This window comes from Petaurus breviceps, unplaced genomic scaffold (genome assembly GCF_028583685.1).
Source record: "Petaurus breviceps papuanus isolate PSGF00001 unplaced genomic scaffold, PetGlider_PUasm1.0 90919, whole genome shotgun sequence".
Taxonomy (NCBI): Eukaryota; Metazoa; Chordata; class Mammalia; order Diprotodontia; family Petauridae; genus Petaurus; species Petaurus breviceps.
In genome coordinates this window covers 23310867-23331115 of record NW_027187378.1, presented here as the reverse complement: position 1 = coordinate 23331115, position 20249 = coordinate 23310867, and the positions used below count along the sequence as shown (strand labels likewise).

At 40.0% G+C, this 20249-nt stretch overlaps 1 protein-coding gene across 1 annotated transcript in view; it reads left to right on the top strand.

Annotated features, from left to right (window-relative positions):
• ACOXL (acyl-CoA oxidase like) overlaps positions 1-20249 on the top strand; it is a 553504-nt gene that overhangs the window by 80350 nt on the left and 452905 nt on the right. The window contains exons 4-9 of the mRNA XM_069075565.1: positions 534-620; positions 1226-1324; positions 11904-12018; positions 13833-13919; positions 16916-16988; positions 19342-19474. Of these exons, the coding sequence (XP_068931666.1) occupies positions 534-620; positions 1226-1324; positions 11904-12018; positions 13833-13919; positions 16916-16988; positions 19342-19474 (594 nt within the window). The remainder of the gene's footprint in view (positions 1-533; positions 621-1225; positions 1325-11903; positions 12019-13832; positions 13920-16915; positions 16989-19341; positions 19475-20249) is intronic.

Sequence of the window (20249 nt, the reverse complement as noted above, 5' to 3'; positions counted from 1 at the left end):
TATCTATCTATCTATCTATCTATCTATCTATCTATCTATCTATCTATCTATCTATCTATCCAATCAGTCATCCATCCATTCATTTACTTATTCATCTATTATTAGTCTATTCAATCAGTCATCCATCCATCCACCCATTCATTTATTCATCTGTCTAGCTATCTATTATCTATCTGTCTATCAAATCAGTCATCTATTAATTTACTTATTCATCTATCTTCATCTATCTGTCTGACTACTATGTATGTCTGTCTATTTGTCAACCAGGTAACTAAGTTTGTTATGTTTCTGTGCTCCTGAAGGAATACAAGTCCCATCAGCTTCCTCTAAATTTTGGTGCCCTGGGAAAAGCTCTAGTAACCCTATTCTATGTGTGTCTCTGAAGTCAAAGATCTCATCTCATACTTCTTTTCTATCCCTCAGAGGACTCTAATACTGCTTTCGCCCAGTAGACACTTGCTGAAAGAAGTTGAACCAATAGCTTGAGGATATTAAACATTGCTGACAGTATTTTCTTGACTTTTTTTTTCCAGTGTGGCATAATTTACTGGTTGTTTGGTGGGGCTGTCAGGAATCTTGGGAGCCCAGGACATGTTGCTAAGTGGTTCCAGCCACTCCAGGTATGGTATTGCTTCTCAACTGTTTTGTTGCATGACATTATGAGAGGCTAGCCTTGAGGTGTTTGCAGGAAGCCCTGTGTGGTAAGCCTCAAGAGTCCATAAAAGACAGACCTTTTCCTGGGTCTGCAGATCAGGATGTCGGTGCACAGAAAAATAAGAGACTTGTCCAGTTTTATGCAGTATGTCAGGATCAGAATGCAGAGCTTGAGAGAGTCTTCTTTCTCTGCTTTGAGCAGTGCTAACTCTTTAGTTTATGTTAGCTCTTCCTTGGTTAACTTTAAAAAAAAAATAAAGAAAATTGGTATCCTCTGATTTAATCAAATTTTCTAGGTTTTTGGGTACTGCAAACCTGCAACAGTGAATACTGAGGTGCAGTAAAATTCTCAGTGGATAGTGGTACAGTGGAATGACCACTGGATTTGGGGCAAGGCAACCTGAATTCAAGCCCTGCCTCTCTATGTGACCCAGGGGCAAGTCACTTAAGAACTCCCTGGGCCTCAGTTTCCTCATCTGTAAAAATAAAAACCATGATCTCTGGGGGTCTTTTCTGTATCTAAATCTAGGATTCTTTGATGTGAACATATTTTCTTTTTAATCTAACACAGGAGCAGAAATACACAGGGATGTTTGCGATGACCGAGAGGGGTCACGGTAGCAACGTGAGGGGCATACAGACAGAAGCGACTTTTGATCTCACTGCTCAGGTAATAATTCTGTGGCTTTGTTTGGTAATGATATAAAATACCATCCGTCTGATTAGGAACCAAAGAAAGATGGATGTGTGTGTGTGTGTGTGTGTGTGCGCGTGCGTGTGTGCTGTGGCTTTAGATTAACTCCAGGTTCACCTGTCATTCTAGCATATGCAGATCGGGATGTGTGATGGGTATGTGTAATGACTGGCGCCTTCCCTGAGGCATTTCACTGTCTTCTGCAGCAGGAGGGGGTTCCTATTCAGAAAGAAAAGAAACTATAAGTGGTATAATGTATTTGGCCAGGTTCTCCTCCCTGGGGTTACTAAGCAATTAACTTAGCTGTCAAGAAGAAATCTCCCTGGTTTTATTCTGCAAAGGTAAACATAGAAGCAAAAATCACAGAGCTGGGAGGACCATTAGAGGTCACCATCCAGGACTGGTCAAAGGAAATAAGGATGTTTAGCTTGGAGAAGAGGAAGCTAAGGGGACGTGATAGCCATCTTCAAGTTTTTGGAGGGCTGTCCCATGGAAGAGGGATTATTCCTGTTCTGCTTGGCCTCAGAGCCAAGTCTAGGAGTAATGGAAGGTACTTGATGAAAGACAGATTTAAGCTGGATCTAAGGACAAATCTCCACTTTTGTGCAGTTTTAATCATTGGGAATGCTCTGCCTTGGAAGGTTAGTGGATTTCCGCTTAGAAACCTTCAAGTCAAGGCCAAATGAACGTGTATTGGGTGTGTTGTAAAGGACATTATCAATGAGCTATGTATGGCTTGAATTGCATGGCTTCTGAAGCCTCTTCCTATTCGGGGGTTCCTGATCATCTTATCTAGCATTCTCTCCTCCCCTTCCCCCCCCCCAACTGAAGCCCAGTGAAGGGAAATGACTTGTTCAAGGTTACACAACTAATTAGTAACAGAGTTCAGATTAGTGTCTGTTTCCTGGATATTGGACTAGATAATTTCTGAGATCCCTTTCAGGTGTAAATTCCATCATGTTATACCTTCCCATCCCATAGACTTTCCCATTCACCATAATTCCCTCTAGGAAGACCAGAGAACACCTCTGTTTGAGCTCTAGGCATATGTTAGGTTAACATTCAGCCAAACATCATAGTATCCTTCAGTTCCTATTGTTTTTAACCAAAGGACAAGGATCGCCTAACTTTTCTCATGATCTTTTCTTCCCCTACTATTCCTGTGTAAAAGAGGTAGATGGATTTATTTTGTGTACCTTTACAGTTATCATATGCTTTTAAGAGAAAAAAAATGTAAATTCAAACAATAGAGAATAGATAGATATATTTCAAGGTGCTTTTAAAAATTAGTGGGAATGCCTCTGTGTGTGTATGTGTGTGGGTGTGTGGGCATCACGTGTGTATGTACATACAAGTGTGCTGGATTTCAAATCTCTTAGTTTACCTTTCTTTCAGAAGTCTGAACTAGTATCAAAAGACTTTTCTAATTTGGAAAGGCCAAGTTGAAGCAGCTTAATTTAGAGTTACTCTTTTTTTCTTGCCGGTACTAGCTGTGTAGAGATTGAGTCAGGGGTGAGTATTGGGTTGTAAGCATATTCTGGCATATATCTATCTGTTTGGGAAATCCCTGGTTCCAGTTGGAAGTTCTCCTGTGCTAATCTAATAAGCATTTATGGAACACCTATACTGTGCTAGCACTGTGGATACAAAGGCAAAATTAAGTTCTCACACTGACAAAATCACAAGGCCTAGAAGGGTTGACATAAGTAATGAGCTCTCTGATTAGAAAATTTCAAGAGGATCATAGATCTTGAACTTTAAGGGGCTTTCTCATTCATCACTCAGATGAGAAAATAGGGCCTCAGAGGATAAATGACTTGCCCAAGGGTCAGCTAGGTAGGTCAGACCCCATCATTGGGGTCAGGATTTGAACCCAGGTTCCCTGACTTCAGAGTATGTCCTCTTTTTTGTTTATCATTGTGCCTCCTTCTCAAACCCTTTATTTTACAGATGAAGAAAACTTTCAAATATCTAAGTTAGATAGTGCCCAGAAGTGACCTCTTATGGAATTGCTCTGGACTAGAGGGGCTCACTTGGCTTGGTTTTAGTTTGGAAGTTTTTGTTGTTCAGTTATTTTTCAGTCATGTCTGACTTTTTGTGGCCCCATTTGGGGTTTTCTGGAATGGTTTGCCATTTCCTTTTCCAACTCATTTTATAGTTGAGGAAATTGGGGCAAACAGGGTTAAGTGACTTGCCCAGGATCACATAGCTAGAAAGTGTCTGGGTCCAGATTTGAACTTGGGAAGATGAGTCTTCCTGACGTCAGGCCTAGCACTCTATCTACTGTGCCACCTAGCTGTCCTAGTTTGGAATTAGGGGATTGTTGAATAAGGGGGCCTTAAAAAACTGTCAGTTCTGATTATAATTCATACTAGACTTGTAAGATGCGCTTCTTTTTGCTAAATATATTTTATTTATTTCATTAAATATTTCCCAATTACATGTAACAATTTTTTTAACATTTGTTTTTTAAAATTTGAGTTCCAAATTCTCTCCCTGTTTCCTGCCCCTCCCACACCCCTTGAGAAGGCAAGCAATATGATACTGATTATACATGTGAGGTCATATAAAACATGTTTGCATATTAGCCATGTTGAAAAAGAAAACACACACACACACACATACCAAGAAAGATAAAGAAAGTAAAAAAGGTGTGCTTTGATGTGTACCCAGAGTTCATCGATTCTCTCTCTAGAGGTGGATAGCATTTTTCAACACAAGTTCTTCAGAATTGTCTTGGCTCGTTGTATTGCTCAGAATAGCTAGGTCATTTACAGTTGATCATTGTGCAATATTGTTACTGTGTACAGTGTTGTTCTCATTCTGCTTACTTCACTTTGCATCTTTTCATATAAGTCTTCCCTGTTTTTTTTTTCTGAAACCACCCCCCTCGTCATTTCTTATAGCATGATAATATTCCATCACAGTCATACACCATAACTTGTTCAGCCATTCCCCGATTGATGAAGTTGCCCTTCTCATAAGTAGATTCACTGTAGGTTAGTTGATGTGTGTATTATCTTCTTATGGGGAAGAGGGAAAGGAAGGAGGAGAAAAAGGACTAAGGATAGATAGATTCATGGTGTAGAGGAATAAACCCTGGACCTGGAGCTAGAAGAACTAGGTCCAAGGCCTGGCTTTGCCACTTACCAACCAGAGGACATTGGGAAAATCACTTGCCCTTCTCAAACCTCTGCTTTCTCATGTGTAATATGGAAGAGTTGGACTAGATGATCTCTGAGGTTCCTTTCAACTTAATAGTCCATGATTCTAGACTCTGGCATGTGATATAAACCTTCCCTGGCTGGATACATCAGAAGTATGATTATTATGTTGGTATTCTGTGTTTTTCAGTTGGATATTTCATTGGAATCTACCCCAAGACCTGTATGACCACAGTCATAAGCAAGGGGTATCATATATAGATCTCTTCCACATAGGTATCCTATAGCCTTCTCTCTTCATAGCACTGATAGAAGGGGAAAGGAAATGAATAAGCATTTAAATAGTGTCTATTATATGCCTTTACAAATATTATTGTGTTTGATCCTCAAAATGACCCTATGAGGTAGGTAGTTTTATTTTCCCCATTTTATAGCTGAGGAAACTGAGGCAGATATGGGTTAAGTGACTTGCTCAAGGCAAGCTATTAAGTGTCTGAGGTTGGATTTGAACTTAGGTCTTCTTGACTCTAGGCCCAGCACTGCACTCCCTAGCTGTGACAAGTGGCTTCTGAGTGTAGGGAGGCCAAACTCTTCTATTTCCCTCATAATAGCCTTAGACTTGACTTCTTTAAAAAAATTTTTTTTATTTAGGATTGTGGTATAGATTCTTTTTATGAAAAAGATTTCTTTTCCTTCTTATAACATTGATATTTCCCAGTATAACTTCTCCCTCCCCTGCCTGCCAAAAGAACTCTTCTATATCATAAAAAACAACAGTACAACAAAAACATATCAACATAAGTAGTGACATCTCAAAGTGTATGTGACATTCTGCACCCACAGTCTTCTATCTATGGAGGGGAGGGAATAGTTAAATGATCGTTTCTCTAGAACCAATATTGGTGTTGCCTATAACTTGAGTTTAGCTGCCTTTTTAATGTTTTCATTTGCATTATTATAGTCATTGTATGTGACTACCTTACTTAAAAAAAAAAAGCACTTTCAACCTTTTAAAAATTGGAGTCCTCCCTACGGCTGTTTTCCACCTACTAAAGTCTTTTCAGTACTTGGGTCCCATGATCCCCAAATAGCAGAACTGATCTCGCTACCTGGTCTGCATTAGCAGATGGTACTTTCTGATAAGGGAGTTTAGCACTCTGAATATTAATAATGATGAGGTCCTGGTGAACTCCCCATTTGCCCCCCATGGGAGCTAGACAGAGTACAAATCCATCATCAACCCAAGCCCCGGAGAACTGATATTACAGGGAATGAATTTTTCCCTTCACTGGTTTTTTGTGTTTTCCTCTTCATTTTCCTCTTAAAACGTTGGAGCATATCATATCAAATGAGCCTTCTTTCCCTTGAGCCCTATTGAAATCTTTTACATGCTCTAGTTACTGGTTCCTTTAGGTTTGTTTTATTAATTTATTTATTTACTCACTTTGGGGGGTTGGGGAGGTGGGGTGGAAGTGATCTGGAGGGAAGAAAGTTTTATTTGAAAAAAGCTTTGGCTAAAACTTGAGGTTGGGCAGAGAAGGTAAATGAATCTATAAAGCCTTCAGCCAATACTGTCTTTTTAAAAAACTGACCATTTTGTTGGCCCGCTACAAATAATTAATAATAATAACAGGCACACATGGTATGCATTATTTAGATACAGCTATAATGCTTGTATTCTGGCCTATGCAGACTTTCCAAAGTCAGGGCTGGACCAGAAGTCTCAGGCCCTCTTTCCCAGGGTATAGCAGATGTTTATAAGGAGTTGACCTAGTGTTCTCTCCCACACCACACCAGATCTGCACACTCAAACCAGGACTTTTGGTGGTAGTGTTGTTGCCATTTCCAGTTGTAAGGAGTATTCATTGGGGGTTATTTTTTTAAATTGATTTTTATTTTAAAATTGTACCCGGTTTAAAGTCACACCTCCAGTTGAGAAATATTTTTTGATTTGATAAAACAATGTCCTCCTCTGGAGATTTCTTTGCAAAAGATTCAGCCTGTCCGTTTCTGTTTCTAAAAAGGTCTTGCATATGTTAAAAGTTTTCCTGTGCAAACATGTGTCAGTGAATGTTTTCTTAGGCCCCAGGACTGTGTTTCTTGGCCAGAGGGAAAGTGTAGTCTATATGCTTTTAGAATCTGAAATCTGAGATAATCTTAGTGGGATCAATAGCATGTTGGTTTAGTTCAGCCAGATCTTCAATATAGTCAATCCCAGTTAAACTGAGAGGGATTAGCTCACCAGTTTAGGAGCACATCAGTTTTCCCCTGGACCCCCTACCCCAGCCCAGATTGCCTTGTTTTAGGCCAGACAGAACATGATGTTTCTTTCTAGGCATAAGGTCCAGTTAGTTAATATTTCAGTAGTCACCTAGTGGCTGAACTGTGGCAGAATACAAAGGGGAGAAAGGGGATAAAGGAGAATACTTGGGACTGAAGATTTGCTCTTATGACTTCAGAGGAGCAAGAAAAGAAGGCGAAGAGGTCTTGGGAAAAGGGTGTGGTCCAAAATGACTACGGTATTTTATCTGTCATTAAACTCAATTCTGATTATGACTCCCCTATGCAACCAACTTCTGTGGCTCCCTATTGCCTCTAGGATAAGATAAAAATTGTTCTTTTTAGCTTTTAAAGCCCTGTTCAACCCGACCCCAACCTACCCATCTGGCCTCTTTGGACATGATTTACTCTCTGGCACTTGGAGATCTACCCCATTTGGCCTTCTTTGTTCATCACATACACAGCACACACACTGGAACTCACTCCCTCCTTTCCACCACGTCATGGAAGCCCTCTATTCCTTCACTATACAGCTCAAGCACAGCCTTCCACCTTCTACTTTCCAATGGCTTGTTCCCTCTTTCCCAAGCTTCTTTTTATTTATTCACTTTAAATTCATCGTTATGTATTTTTGTATATTCTTCTTGCCTCCCCCATTAGAATATAAACTCTTTGGAACAGAGATTATTTCTTTCTTTTTACTTGTATCCCTTGTGTCTTGCCACATATGCTTGGCACGTGTTGCTGTTCAGGCATTTTAGTTGTGTCTGACTTTTTATGACCTCATTTGGGGTCTTGTTGGCAAAGATACTGAAGTGGCTTGCCATTTCTGTCTCCTGCTCCTTTTTACAGATGAGGAAACTGAGGCAAACAGAGTTAAGTGGCTTGCCCAGGGTCACCCAGCTTGTAATTATGTGAGGTCAAGTTTGAACTCAGGTCTTTCTGACTCTAGGCCTAGTGCTCCCAGACACTGCACCACTGGCACATAGTAGGCACTTAAATATTTGTTGTTTGATTGTGACCAAACAAGGTTGCTGTGAATTTAATTCAAGACAATTCAACAAGCCCTTAGTGAGTGCCTAATCTGAACAAGGCCTTGGGAATAGATGGCAAAACAAAGATCAGACTGACACCAAGGAGCATCTAATCTCTAGGTTTGGGGGAAGATGCTATATTCACATACTAATATATGAAAAATAATTTTCTCAAAATTACATCATATATTTACCTATATGACTATGAGAGGACAGCAGCTTTAGAGACAAAAAAAACCTAGTAGCACATTCATGATTCTTACCCTGGATTGAGCAAGGTTCTTTTACAAGTGTTACTATTTAAAAGTTTGTATATACTAAGCTTTATTTTTTCCTGAATTACTTATTGTTATTTTAATTGGTCAAGAAAACTGAGAGGCAGGTTATGAAACATTCATCCAAAAGCAAATAAAGTGTCTCTTTTTATAAAGGTGGAAACCGTGTGCTCCAAGGTTTTAGGCAGTGGTGGGAAGTGATTAATATTGTCTAGTAGCTTTATTCTTCATCTTGCCAAGAGGGTGTCTTGGATAGTTTGGAGTCAGTGTTGGTCTTTGATTAGATAGTTGAGTAAGGTTGAGTGTTTCAAATTATAGGGACCCTAAGTCACAGAGGAGACAGCTGTGATCCTTAGTAGGGTGGGGTTGGGTAGGAAAAAGTGGGGAACAGAGCATGGGGAGGCAAGGGATCAGACATGGAATGAGTACAGACCAGTGTGTCAATGTCTCCCCAAGTGGGCTCAGTAGCTGCTCAGTAAAGAGCCCCTAGTCAGGGACTCTCCCCTTCCCTGACCTCTCTGGTATGTTTAGGGATGTGGGGAGTATATGAAAAGAAAAAAATGATTTATACATTAAGATTTTTAGGCACCATATTGGTTTTTTTTTTTTTAAATCTACTTTCCTTGGTGTAAAATTGGGGATGGAGGAAATGAACTTGTTCATTCCCAACACAGTCTAATGGATGTCATCATTATAACTAAGTGAACTGAGCTACAAAGCATGAACTTAGTCCTCAGGCTATTTTTAACTTCACTTGTTTTCATACTGAGAAGGTATTGGAAGAAGAAGTTCGAATTCCTTAATGCTTATTATTGACTTCAGGTGTGTAAACTCATGAAAAATGTGTTTGAAAAGCTTAATTAGGACAAATTTTTCTGATTGCTCTGCTTTATTAAGATTAAAAAAAATGCTTCCCATGTATTTCAGAGGAGCAGAAAATTAGACCTCAAAGGAGACTTAGAGGTCATCTAGTTCAACCTTTCATTTTATAAATGGGGAAACTGAGACTCAACAAGATTAAGTAATTTTCCTAAGGTCATACATTGGGAATAGCAGAGACAAGATTTGAACCCAGGCTTTCTGATTCTTAATGAATTCTTTTTTCACTGTCCCAAGTTGTCAGTGGGGGAACTGAAATGATATCTGAGATGATATATAGTGACAGTAATTAACTTTGCAAGTCATGGGAATGAGCAGTTAGTACTACAATATAATAGTAGATCTTAACCATTGAACCATAGACCTTAAGGCAGGAAGGCACCTGATATAAAGATCATTCAGTTTTTGCCCAGGCTACTGTAAATAGCCTTCTAATTAATATTCTTTCCTCTGGTTTATCAAGAGAGGCAACATTGCCTAGTGGGTAGGATATTGGACTTGGAGTTAGGAAAATTTGGGTGTAAATCCCAGATCAGATACTTATAAGCTGTGTGACCCTTGGCAGTTACTTAACCTTTCTGTTGCCTCATGTTCCCCATTTATAAAATGAGGTTGAATTTGATGCCCTTTAAGGTCCCTTTAAATCTATGATCTTAGGACCTCTTCAATCCATCCTTTGCATCACTGCCTAAGTAATCTATGATCATGTTACCCCTTGACTCAAAAATTTTAGTAGTATCAAATCCAACTCTGCCATTCAGGGCTTTCCAAAATCTCATTCCTACCTTGTCTCATACTACATTTTGCCTTTCTGTTGTCAAGTGGTATCAAACTTGACTTAGGAAACCACAGATTAACATTGTTGATGTTTTATTGTGCTTTTATTTATTTTGTTAAATATTTCCCATTTATTTTTTCAATTTGATTCTGGCATAGGAGGCTACAGTGCTTCCTGTGAGCTAAGGGTTTGACATTTCTGTTGCAGTTGTAATAGTAATGAAATTTGAAGATCCTTTTGTATTGCCAAGCTAATGGGTACTTAGCATTTAGTTTCAAATTAAACCTGTGTGAAGAAACAGAAGGTATGAACCCTTGTTGCTGACTTAATAGGGAGGGGCTAATACCATATATAAGGAAAAGCCCCAGCTGGGAGAGTCAGAACTTCTTGGGGCATGCATTGTGGAGGCAGAGCAGCTACTGTCGGAGAGAGGGAGACAGAATTTCTCTCAGCAAGCATTTGGAGGCTGGGCTGCTACTGTTGGACTGAAGACTGAACTGAGAATTGAGAAGAATCGAGAAGAGAAATGAGAATTGAAAACTGAGACAGAATTTCTTGGAGCAAATCACGTGGAGGCTGGATAAAGTGATTTTGATTTTGAGAATGGAACTGGATAAAGTGATTTTGATTTTTGAGAACAGACCTTGTGATGGCGGAGCTTCTTCTGAGAGTCAGCCAAACTCCTGCTGAGAGCTTCTGAGAACCAGCTGGAGCTGCTGAAGACTTCTGAGGGCTAGCTGGAGCTGCCAAAGACTTCTGAGGGCTTGCTGAGCTGCTGAGGACTCCCTAGGGCCAGCTAGAGCTGCCAGAGGAAGCATGACTGTGGTGTCAGTACTTTGTATGTTTAGGGTCTATGTTGATTTCACAGGCAGAAAGTGAATTGAGACAATAGTGCTGACCATGTGTGTGAATATTGTTGTAATTCTGCTAAGCTTGATGTGTGTAGATATTGTTGTGGCTCTGTTAAGTTTTCTCTTCCCAGGAACAGAAACTGTGAGGGACTTCAGGTGGACTGGACACTATGAGCTTCATTGTGGATCAGGAACTGCACAGAGAGCTTGACAAGGAACTGGGAGCTGTCTGCCTTTGAACTCAGGTGGAAGTTGGTTAGATTTGGGCAGGAGCTGGGACCATGGAAGAGAAACCATGGAAGCTGAAAGCCTGCCTTGAGTCAAGATGAAATTGTCTGAGTAGTGACTGATGAAATTGTAACTTACTTGTGACCTAGGGGTGGATGGCCTTCATACTTTCCACTATCCCTCAAGAGAGTACTGAGAAGTGTCTGATGAAATTGCAACTTACTTGTGACCTAGGGGTGGATGGCCTTTGTACTTTCTACTACCCCTTAAGAGGGTACTGAGTAGTGACTAATGAAATTGTAACTTGATTGCACTCCGTGGGTGGAGGACTTTGACTTTTGTACTTTGTGATTGAATTAAGGACTTTGTGATTGACTAAATGAATGTACTTTGCTTAAAACTATGTGACCACTTTGGTGAAAACAATATGGCTATTTTAGTGTTAAGTTGTAACATTGTGAATGCTGTACTTTGATTTTCTGTGAATATTTTGCTCTGATTTGTTACTGAGTAGAGAGTTCACTATACTATGTAATTAGAACCTTGAAAGCTGTTCACAGCAGCTCTAGAAAGCTGCTTGTGCGTGGCTTTACAGTAGTCTGCCTGCAAAACAAAGTGAATGACTTCCTCTTCCCGTTTCCTGCTCTGAACTCCAGACCTTTGCTTATGCTGATTCCAATTGATAAAATGGACTCCCCTCCTCTCCTCTCTGTTGAAGTACTTCATTCACTTCAAGGCCTAATTCAAAGGTCTCTTCCTCCATGAAGCCTTCCATGCCCATCCCTCTGGTGGAAGTAATCTCTCTGTCCTCAAATAACTCAGAACATTTTACTTTTTCCTCATTTTGCACTTAATCTCACTTTCCCTTGATTCCTAATCATTTGTGTTGTTGTCCTTTTGTCCCTTAGAATTTAAGCTTCTTGAAGTCAGGGATTGCTTCAGTTTGATCTTTGTATGTTCAGTGTCTAGCATATACACTAGGAGGTATTTCTTCCTTGTCTGCTAATTTGAGTTGAAAGTGTATAAAGAAAAAAAAAGTAATCCTTTGTCTTACATTTCCGTGTAGGAGTTTATCATTGACACCCCATGTGAAAATGCTGAAAAGATGTACATTGGGAATGCAATGGAAGGTCATTATGCAGCTGTCTTTGCACAACTCATCATAAATGGAAGATCTCAAGGTTTGTGTGGCTACCCCAGCTGGAAAGCAGTTTACATTTATACGAGGTCTCCCAAAAGAGTAGTTTTAAGCTTTAATAGCTTGAAAGCTATTTAATGTGTTGTAATAGCTAAGACTTTTGGCACACCTTGTATAATGCTTTATGACAATGCCTTTCAAAGACATTATTTCATTTGAGCTCCATATTGACATGTACTCTGTAACATCAATAGTTAGGCAGTCAGTAAGCATTTATTAATCACCTATGTTCCAGGTACTTAAACTCTGGACATATAGTACATGTTTTATTCTCCTCACTTTACATATGATCAGTAAGGTTTGGAAGATGAAGAATACTTAGATTAAGACACTTGGTCAAGGTCACTCAAACAGGAGTAAATAGCATGACTGGGGACTGAAAATCTACCCTCTCAATTCTGAATTCCATGTTTATCCAACCTGCCATATACTCCCTCACTTAAATTACAATATAATAATGGTTAAGATTTTTTCTTTTTCTTTTTTTTTTTTTTTGGAGGGGGAAGGCAGGGCAATTGGGGTTAAGTGACTTGTCCAAGGTCACATGGCTAGTAAGTGTTAAGTGTCTGAGGCTGGATTTGAACTCAGATCCTCCTGACTCCAGGGCCAGTGCTCTATTCACTGTGCCACCTAGTTCAGATTCAAATTTTACACTGAGATTTTTGTATATGTCTAGCAAGTGTATTAATCAGCCTCACAAATATGCTTCAAAATCTTCATCTACTCTTCATTCAAGGCAGGTAGATGGTGTGGTGCATAGAATGTTAAGCCTCAGGTTGTGGCGGCTAGGTGGCGCAGTGAATAAAGCGCTGGCCCTGGAGTCTGGAGGACCAGAGTTTGGTGCCGGCCTCAGACACTTAACACCCACACACACAAAAAACTAGCTGTGTAACCTTGGGCAAGTTACTTAACCCCAACTGCCCTCCAAAAGGCAAACAAAACAAAACAAAAACAAAAGAACAACTAAAAAAAAAAACCTCAGGTTAGGAAGACTTGAGTTCAAATTTGGCCTCAAGTCCTTATTAACCATGTGACCTTGGGGGAGTCATTTAACCTCTGCCTGACTTGGTTTCCTCATTTGAAAAATGGAGGAAATGATAGCACCTATCTCACAGGCTTGTTGTAAGGATCAAATGAGATAATATTTTTAAAGAACACTGCAAGCTTTAAAATGCTATACTTTCTGCCTTAAAATAGGTGACAAGCAATACAATTTATTCTTGTTTTGGAGTCACATATATTTAGTTGCTTTTGATATTGCAGACCTGGGTTTCCTAACCTTTGGCAGTTTGGTAATAACCTTCTCAAAATAGTATTTTTATTTTTTTAAAATCTAAACCAGCCAATGTATTTTAGAGCAAAATCATTACAAACAAAAAAATCTATTCAATAAATAGATTCCAATACAGATACTTTACTCAAAACAAAAATCCGCTCACTAACACACAACATGAAATTCATTCAGAATAATATTTTTTAAAGCATAGACTAAAATATACAATGTTACAAATGAAAATAATAATATTGAAATAGTTATAAAAATATTTTTGAAACCAAGTTCATGGTCTTCCTAAAATCCATCTATGGCTCCATAGATTCCCATGGTTAAGGACCTCTGTTATAGACTATTATTTTGACCTCCCACCAGCTCAGAGTCAGACAGCTGAGTGAATTTAAGGAACTGTTAATGATTCTGTGAATGACACTCAACTCTCTGGTAAATGGATGTGACTTCAATTTTTTTTTCCTTTAGAAGCATACATTTCGGTATTCTCCCCATTTCTCTGACCTCTTTAGGTCCCCACTGCTTCATTGTTCCGGTGAGGGATGAAAAGGGAAGCTTGTATCCTGGAGTGACAGCAATTGATATGTTACACAAAGAAGGTGAGTCTTCAAGCAGCCCCTCCCTCTGCCCATATGGATCCTGGGGACTTCTCTTCCCAGCCCTGAAGAAGAAAATAAAAATAAAACCTTTAGTCATCAGATAAAAATGACAAAATTAAAAACAACTATAATAGCAACAATATTAAGTCTTGCGTGGACTTTGTGCAGAGTAGGCTCTTAATAAATGCTTGTTGGACAAATTTGTCATTGACCTACTCTTCAAGTAAATTAAGTCAACGTGCATTTATTAGGCACTTTTGGTGTGCTAAGCACTGAGAATATAAATAGAAAAAGAAATACAGTCTCTGTCCTCAAGGATCTTACATTCTAGGAAGGAAGCTGAAAGAGTGAGGGAATCCTTTGTAGGAACTGTAGAAAGTTCCACATTTACTCATGCTGTGATTGTTTTTAGTCATCCCTGCCCCAACATCACTTCTTAGTACTAGGAATTAATGGATTTTTGCTCAATTAACTGTGTTGTGTGCATGTGTGGTCTTCTCCTAAAGATTATAAACTCCTCTGGAGCTAAGTGTTTCTTACATCTTTCATGATCCCTGCAGACCCAGCACAGTGCTGTATATAATAGACACTCAGTGAGTAATTGCTTTTTTAAAAAATACATTTTTTATTGCTCTCTTTTGTTTTTATATCACTTAATTTCTATTTCCCAACATATCTCTCTTCTCACCTCCCAGAGAGCTCTCCTTACAACAAAGCAAAAAAAATAAAACAAAACCCTAGTTCAGCAAAACTATATTGAAAAAATGTGACATTAGATTTAGCATTCCATACCCACAGTTCCCTACCTCTGCAAAGAAGTGGTGGGAGTAGAGGAGGTGGCTTTTTTCTCTTCTTTCAGGCTAGGTGTGGTCATCATTTCACTGTGATGTTTCTGATAAGTGAATATTTGTTGAATAAGATTCATCAAGTTTCGATGGCAACATTGGTTACCATTGGCAGGTCTCAGTCATAGTCAGGGGAAAGAAAAAAGAAAGGGAGAAGTATAAGGTAGTAATGGTTTAAGATTTTCCTAACACTTTATATAAATTATTTCATTTGAGCCTCAAAACAACCCCATAAGGTAAAGGCTACAGGTACTATTACTACTGTGGGAACTTTGCATAGCTGATACTCAGTTTTCAGTTGTTTCTGTTTCATCGTGACCCCATGTAGGGTTTTCTTGGCAAAGATACTGCAGTGGTTTGCCATTTCCTTTTTCTAGCTCACTTTGAAGATGAGGAAACTGAGGCAAACAGGGTTAAGTGACTTGCCCAGGGTCACTCAGCTAGTAAGTATATGAGACTGGATTTTGAACTGGGGTCCTCCAGATTTTAGGCTGGGGCGTTTCTATCCACTGTACCACCTAGCTTCCCATAGCTGATAGGGGGCTAGATGAGGAGCTGGGAAAATCTGGGTTCAGTTCCTTCCTCTGACACTTCCTAGCTGTGTGGGCCTGGGCAAAGTACTGGAGCTCTCTCTGCCTCAGTATCTTTATCTCTGACATGAAAGAGTTGAATTAGATGACTTCATGCTCCTTCCTAGCTTTAAATCTATGGTCCTATGATTCTCATGTTAGAAATGAGGAAACTGAGATGGAGAAACTAACAGATTTGTAAAGCGTGATACAGCAAGTGTCAGAAGCCAGGACTGAGTCAAGTCCATCTTTCCATCCACTATACCAGGAGAAATAGATGCTAGGCAGGGGGGTGGGGAACCTGTGACCTCAAGGCCACATGTGGCCCTCTAGGTCTTCAAGTGTGGACCTTTGACTGAATCCAAACTTCACAGAACAAATCCCCTTATTAAAAGGCTTTGTTCTCTAAAACTTGGACTCAATCAAAAGGCTGCCTCCAGAAGAGCCACATGTGGCCTTGAGGCCACAGGTTCCCCACCCCTCCCAGAGAATGGTTGAGTTTCATCCATTGCCTTAGGTTGGGTATTTAGGGATGTCCTTACTGGATACCCTTGTCCAATTTAGCTGACATACCCTATATAGATGTGGAAGATTTTTAGATACATGTCTGCTAAGTGCCTTATTTGCCTTCTCAGACTGTAATGGAGATGCCAGGGCACTCTGGCAACTGCTTCAAATATATCAGAGTTTGTATAGGGCAGAGGCTTAGGCCAAGACCTGTGGAGGGCTGCCCGCTGAGACTGTAAAAGCTCTAGAAAGCCTGGTCTTATTTCTTCTCAGGCACCAAAATGAGCATCTGTCCCCGTCAACAGGGTCTCTTGCTGAATAAAGGAAGATACTTTTCCAGCTTAAACTTCTAACTTAAGCTTGCAAAAATAGCTTGGCTCCAAGCTGAGTGAGGAACTGTGTTATAGACATAAGTAAAACCTTAGTGGGGGGCTGGTGCCAGCCTCTCATGAGTCCCTCAGAGATGAACTTTGCAGATTTTGGCAACCTCCCTTTGGTTATTGGGTAGCCAGGATACCCACTGCTGCAGCTGCTGAGGCTTCGTCCTTTCCTAGGCAGCTGCCTTCAAGTCAGTCAGGTGTGCTGGGGTGGGGGCAGGGGCACATCTGTGGTGAGGGAAGAGAAATTTGAGTTACACTATTGTTGAAGAGCCCAAATTGGCTTTCCTGGGGCATCCTTATATTCTTTCATTCAACTAGAACTCAAATTGAATCTCCTTTTCTTGACCATTGCTAACTGCTCAAGTAGATAAGATCTTTCCCCCCCACCAATTCTCTCCCCCTTTCCCCTTCTCCCGAGCATGTTAGATTTGAGGCAGAACAAGCTTTTTTTTTCTGGCCTGTCAGGGAGCTACCCAGCTGTGCTAAAGGAAACAAACATAACTTTGGTAAATAATCTTACTTGGTGAAAAAAATGTCTCTGGAAGTAATGTGGACAACCTTGGTTAAGCTTAACTGTGTATTTGGAGTCAATGCTTAGCACATGGGAAGTAGGAGTGGCGGATTTGGCGATTAGAACTTGGATTTTTCTTTATGCTTCTCTGATTCATTTGGTTGAATTTCTATTTGCTCTGTAGGTTTACATGGTGTGGATAATGGGATTTTAATATTTGACAAGGTTCGAATTCCAAGGGAAAACCTACTGGATAAGTGAGTAACCTTTTTCCACCTTGTTAATTTACTGCTCATATGAAACAACTGTTCCCCCAAAGTAGACTCAGATGCCATTGGTCCCAAAGAGGTTTTTGACTTCTACGTGTGGGATTATAAGATGACAGAACCAGAGCTGGAAGGGACTTCAGGGAACGTTATTCAATGCCACTCCTCCAATTGGCACCCTTCCTCCCCTTCCCCAGCAAGTAATCAAAACAATACTACCATTTATTCTAGAAAGGGCAACATAGCGCCATTGCCCCATGGCTACATTCACCATCCCTGGCTGCCACTCTCCTAAATATGTTGTTTTCCATATTAGAATATAATCTTCTTGAGGGCAGGAACTGTCTTCATATATAATATGTATATATTTGTTCAGTGTTTGTCACATTTAAGTTATAAGAAATGATTATTCAGGGGCAGCTTGGTGGCACAGTGAATAGAGCACCGGCCCTGGAGTCAGAAGGACCTGAGTTCAAATCCTGCCTCAGACACTTGACACACTTACTAGCCATGTGACTTTGGGCAAGTCACTTAATCCCAATTGACCTCCAAAAAGAAAAAAAAAAGAAATGATTATTCATTCAGTCACTCTCCCAGACTGATATTTTTGTGGTGGTAAATTAGTCCATCTTTTGTCTCAATTCTTACCTAGCCCTTGGTCAATTCATATGCAAGTCAAGACATCACCCACATGAAGTCATTGGTCTGTTTTGAGAACTAAGGACCATCATCACCATTCACCTACTTCATTCCCTTCATTTTTCCAGATGAGGAGCCTGAGGCTGGGAGACAGAGTGAGTGTGGGCGGTCTGTGTGGGGGTGTTAGGTGACTTGGCCAAGGTAATAGAGTTAGTAATCAGCAGTGGGGAACAAGCATTTATTTAGTGCTTATATTTCAATATTCAATATGCCTATATATCAATATTTATTGAGTTCCAGGCACTGTGTTAAACATTTACAAATATTATAATTATAATATAATTATTGCATATTATAATGTTATACATAATATTATTATAACATTATAATTATAATATAATTATAATAAATATTATAACACCCATTTTATAATTGAGGAAACTGAAACAGAGGTTAAGTGACTTTCCCAGGGTCAACTAGTAAATCTCTGAGATCAGATTTGAACTCAGGACTTCCTGGCTCCAGAACCCCTGCTATACCACCATCTTGCCTCAGTTGGTAGTAAGGTCTGAACCTAGGTCCTTTAATCCCAGAGTTAGTGCTTTTTCTTCCTATTTAGCAATAGTTGGGTAGGGAGTATCAGTTTTTTACCATCTGAGATTATTTTGAAAGGCAAGTTCATGAATAATGACAGTGATGGTTGGTATGCTTTTATCTGATATCAGAAATGCAACATCAGTATTGATCGAATGTAAATGGAGGTTGGGGTCATGTCTTATTTGCAAAGGTGGTTCCTACTTTCTTAGGAATGGAAAAGGAAGGAAAGCAGTAATGGTTCTACTACCACCCTGTCCTTTAGTAAGATGAAATGTGACCCAGACAATACTGAGAAGTCCTCCCTGCTGGAGGCCTAATGCCAGTAGAGCTAAGGAAATAGATCAGCACTGAATCAGGAGGCAGACAGGCGAACTGGAAAAAAGGGCATATATTTCTCATATCTCCTAGAGATGAGGTGGAGAGTCAGTCACATGTGTAATTGAATTTGATGAGGAGAACCAACCTGAGCCTGGAAACAAATTGATGCACTCATAGGCATCGTAATCACCTGTGAGATCAGTATGGCACCACCAAGAATGAAGCTTGGCCAGTGGGCACATAAGTGGTTTAATAGCCATCAGTCAAAGCCAGATCCTGAAGGAGACAATACAGGGGAATTTCATGTCAATAGTTCTACTGACCTAGCAGCCCTGTCTACCTCAGCCACTTCTGGGGGTAGTCAAAGGGAACCTCTTTCTGTCTTTCTTGGACTACTCTAAATCAAGTCAGTAGTTAGAACTAAATCAAGTTAGCTGTTAAAGCTTTTTTTCTTCTTCATTCACTCACTTTTCTATATGCTAATGTATTCCCTCAGTAGAATATAAACTCTTTGAGGGGATGGAATGTCTTCTATCCTTGTCTATGTACCCACAGCTCCCAGGATAGTGCTTTGCACATTGTGGATATTAAAAGAAATGGAGGATTGAATTGAACTCATTGGGTATATGCCAAGAATCCCTGCATGCCATGTCACCTGACTCTGTCTTTGATGGGGGAGACACCCGAAAGAATATGCCACTGTTGGTTGCAATGGAGGTATTTTTAACCAGATGAATTTTTTTTTAATGAAGTGAAACATATCCTCTCTTCCCTCTCTTTTTCTGTGTAGGTTTGGATCTGTGGCACCAGATGGACAATATTATTCACCCATTAAGAACAAAAGTGAAAGATTCAATGTAATGTTGGCAGCTTTGACACCATCCCGATTAGCTGTGACTTTCCAAGCCATGGGAGCAATGAAGGTAGCTTTACCAGCATTTCTCAAGTACATATGCAAATGGTTCTCATCTTTGCTTCATGAGTGTTCCCTAGTTATTACTGTATTGAGACCACCACACGTGGAGGCTGAGTAGCTCTTCAGAATGTCAGGGCTGTTTAGGTCAGTTGGTTAGAGCCTGGTGCTAATGAGGCTAGGATTAGAGATTCGATCCCTGTCCAGGCCAGATGGCTGCATACACAGGAAAATTTTTGTTCCTCGGCCACAGATGCACCCTTAACGCCAGTCATCTGTTTCACAGATGTGTGTTTCATAGATTAGGAAGGACGCTGGGTAAAAGGGTGCGGATGACTCAGTATAAAATCATCACCACTACTGGAAAAACAATGGCGAGCTCATGCTCTACTTGTGAGGGGTCAGCAGAGTCCTCCGTGTTGATTAGCACACTCTTATTTCATTCTTTGGGGTGGTCTCGTTTGCCTGTGGGGGTGTGATCATGTTTGCAGGCATATCTCTGAGTTGGATTTGTAGGGGCTTAAACTCTAGAAGATGGTCAGTTTCCTCCAAAGTCTTAGGGTTGTACTCATGGAATCTTAGATTCTTAAAGCTAGAAGACACCAAGAAGTCATTTAATCCAAGCCCTATCTGAAGCAGGGATTCCATCCTCAACATTTGCATCATACCTGACAAATGGTGAATGACAGAAAACTCAATTCTCCCTAAGTAGCCTATTTAATTTTTTTGAGGGGGTGAAAGGGGAATAGTTCTAATTGTTAAGAAATTTTTTTCTTTATGTTGAG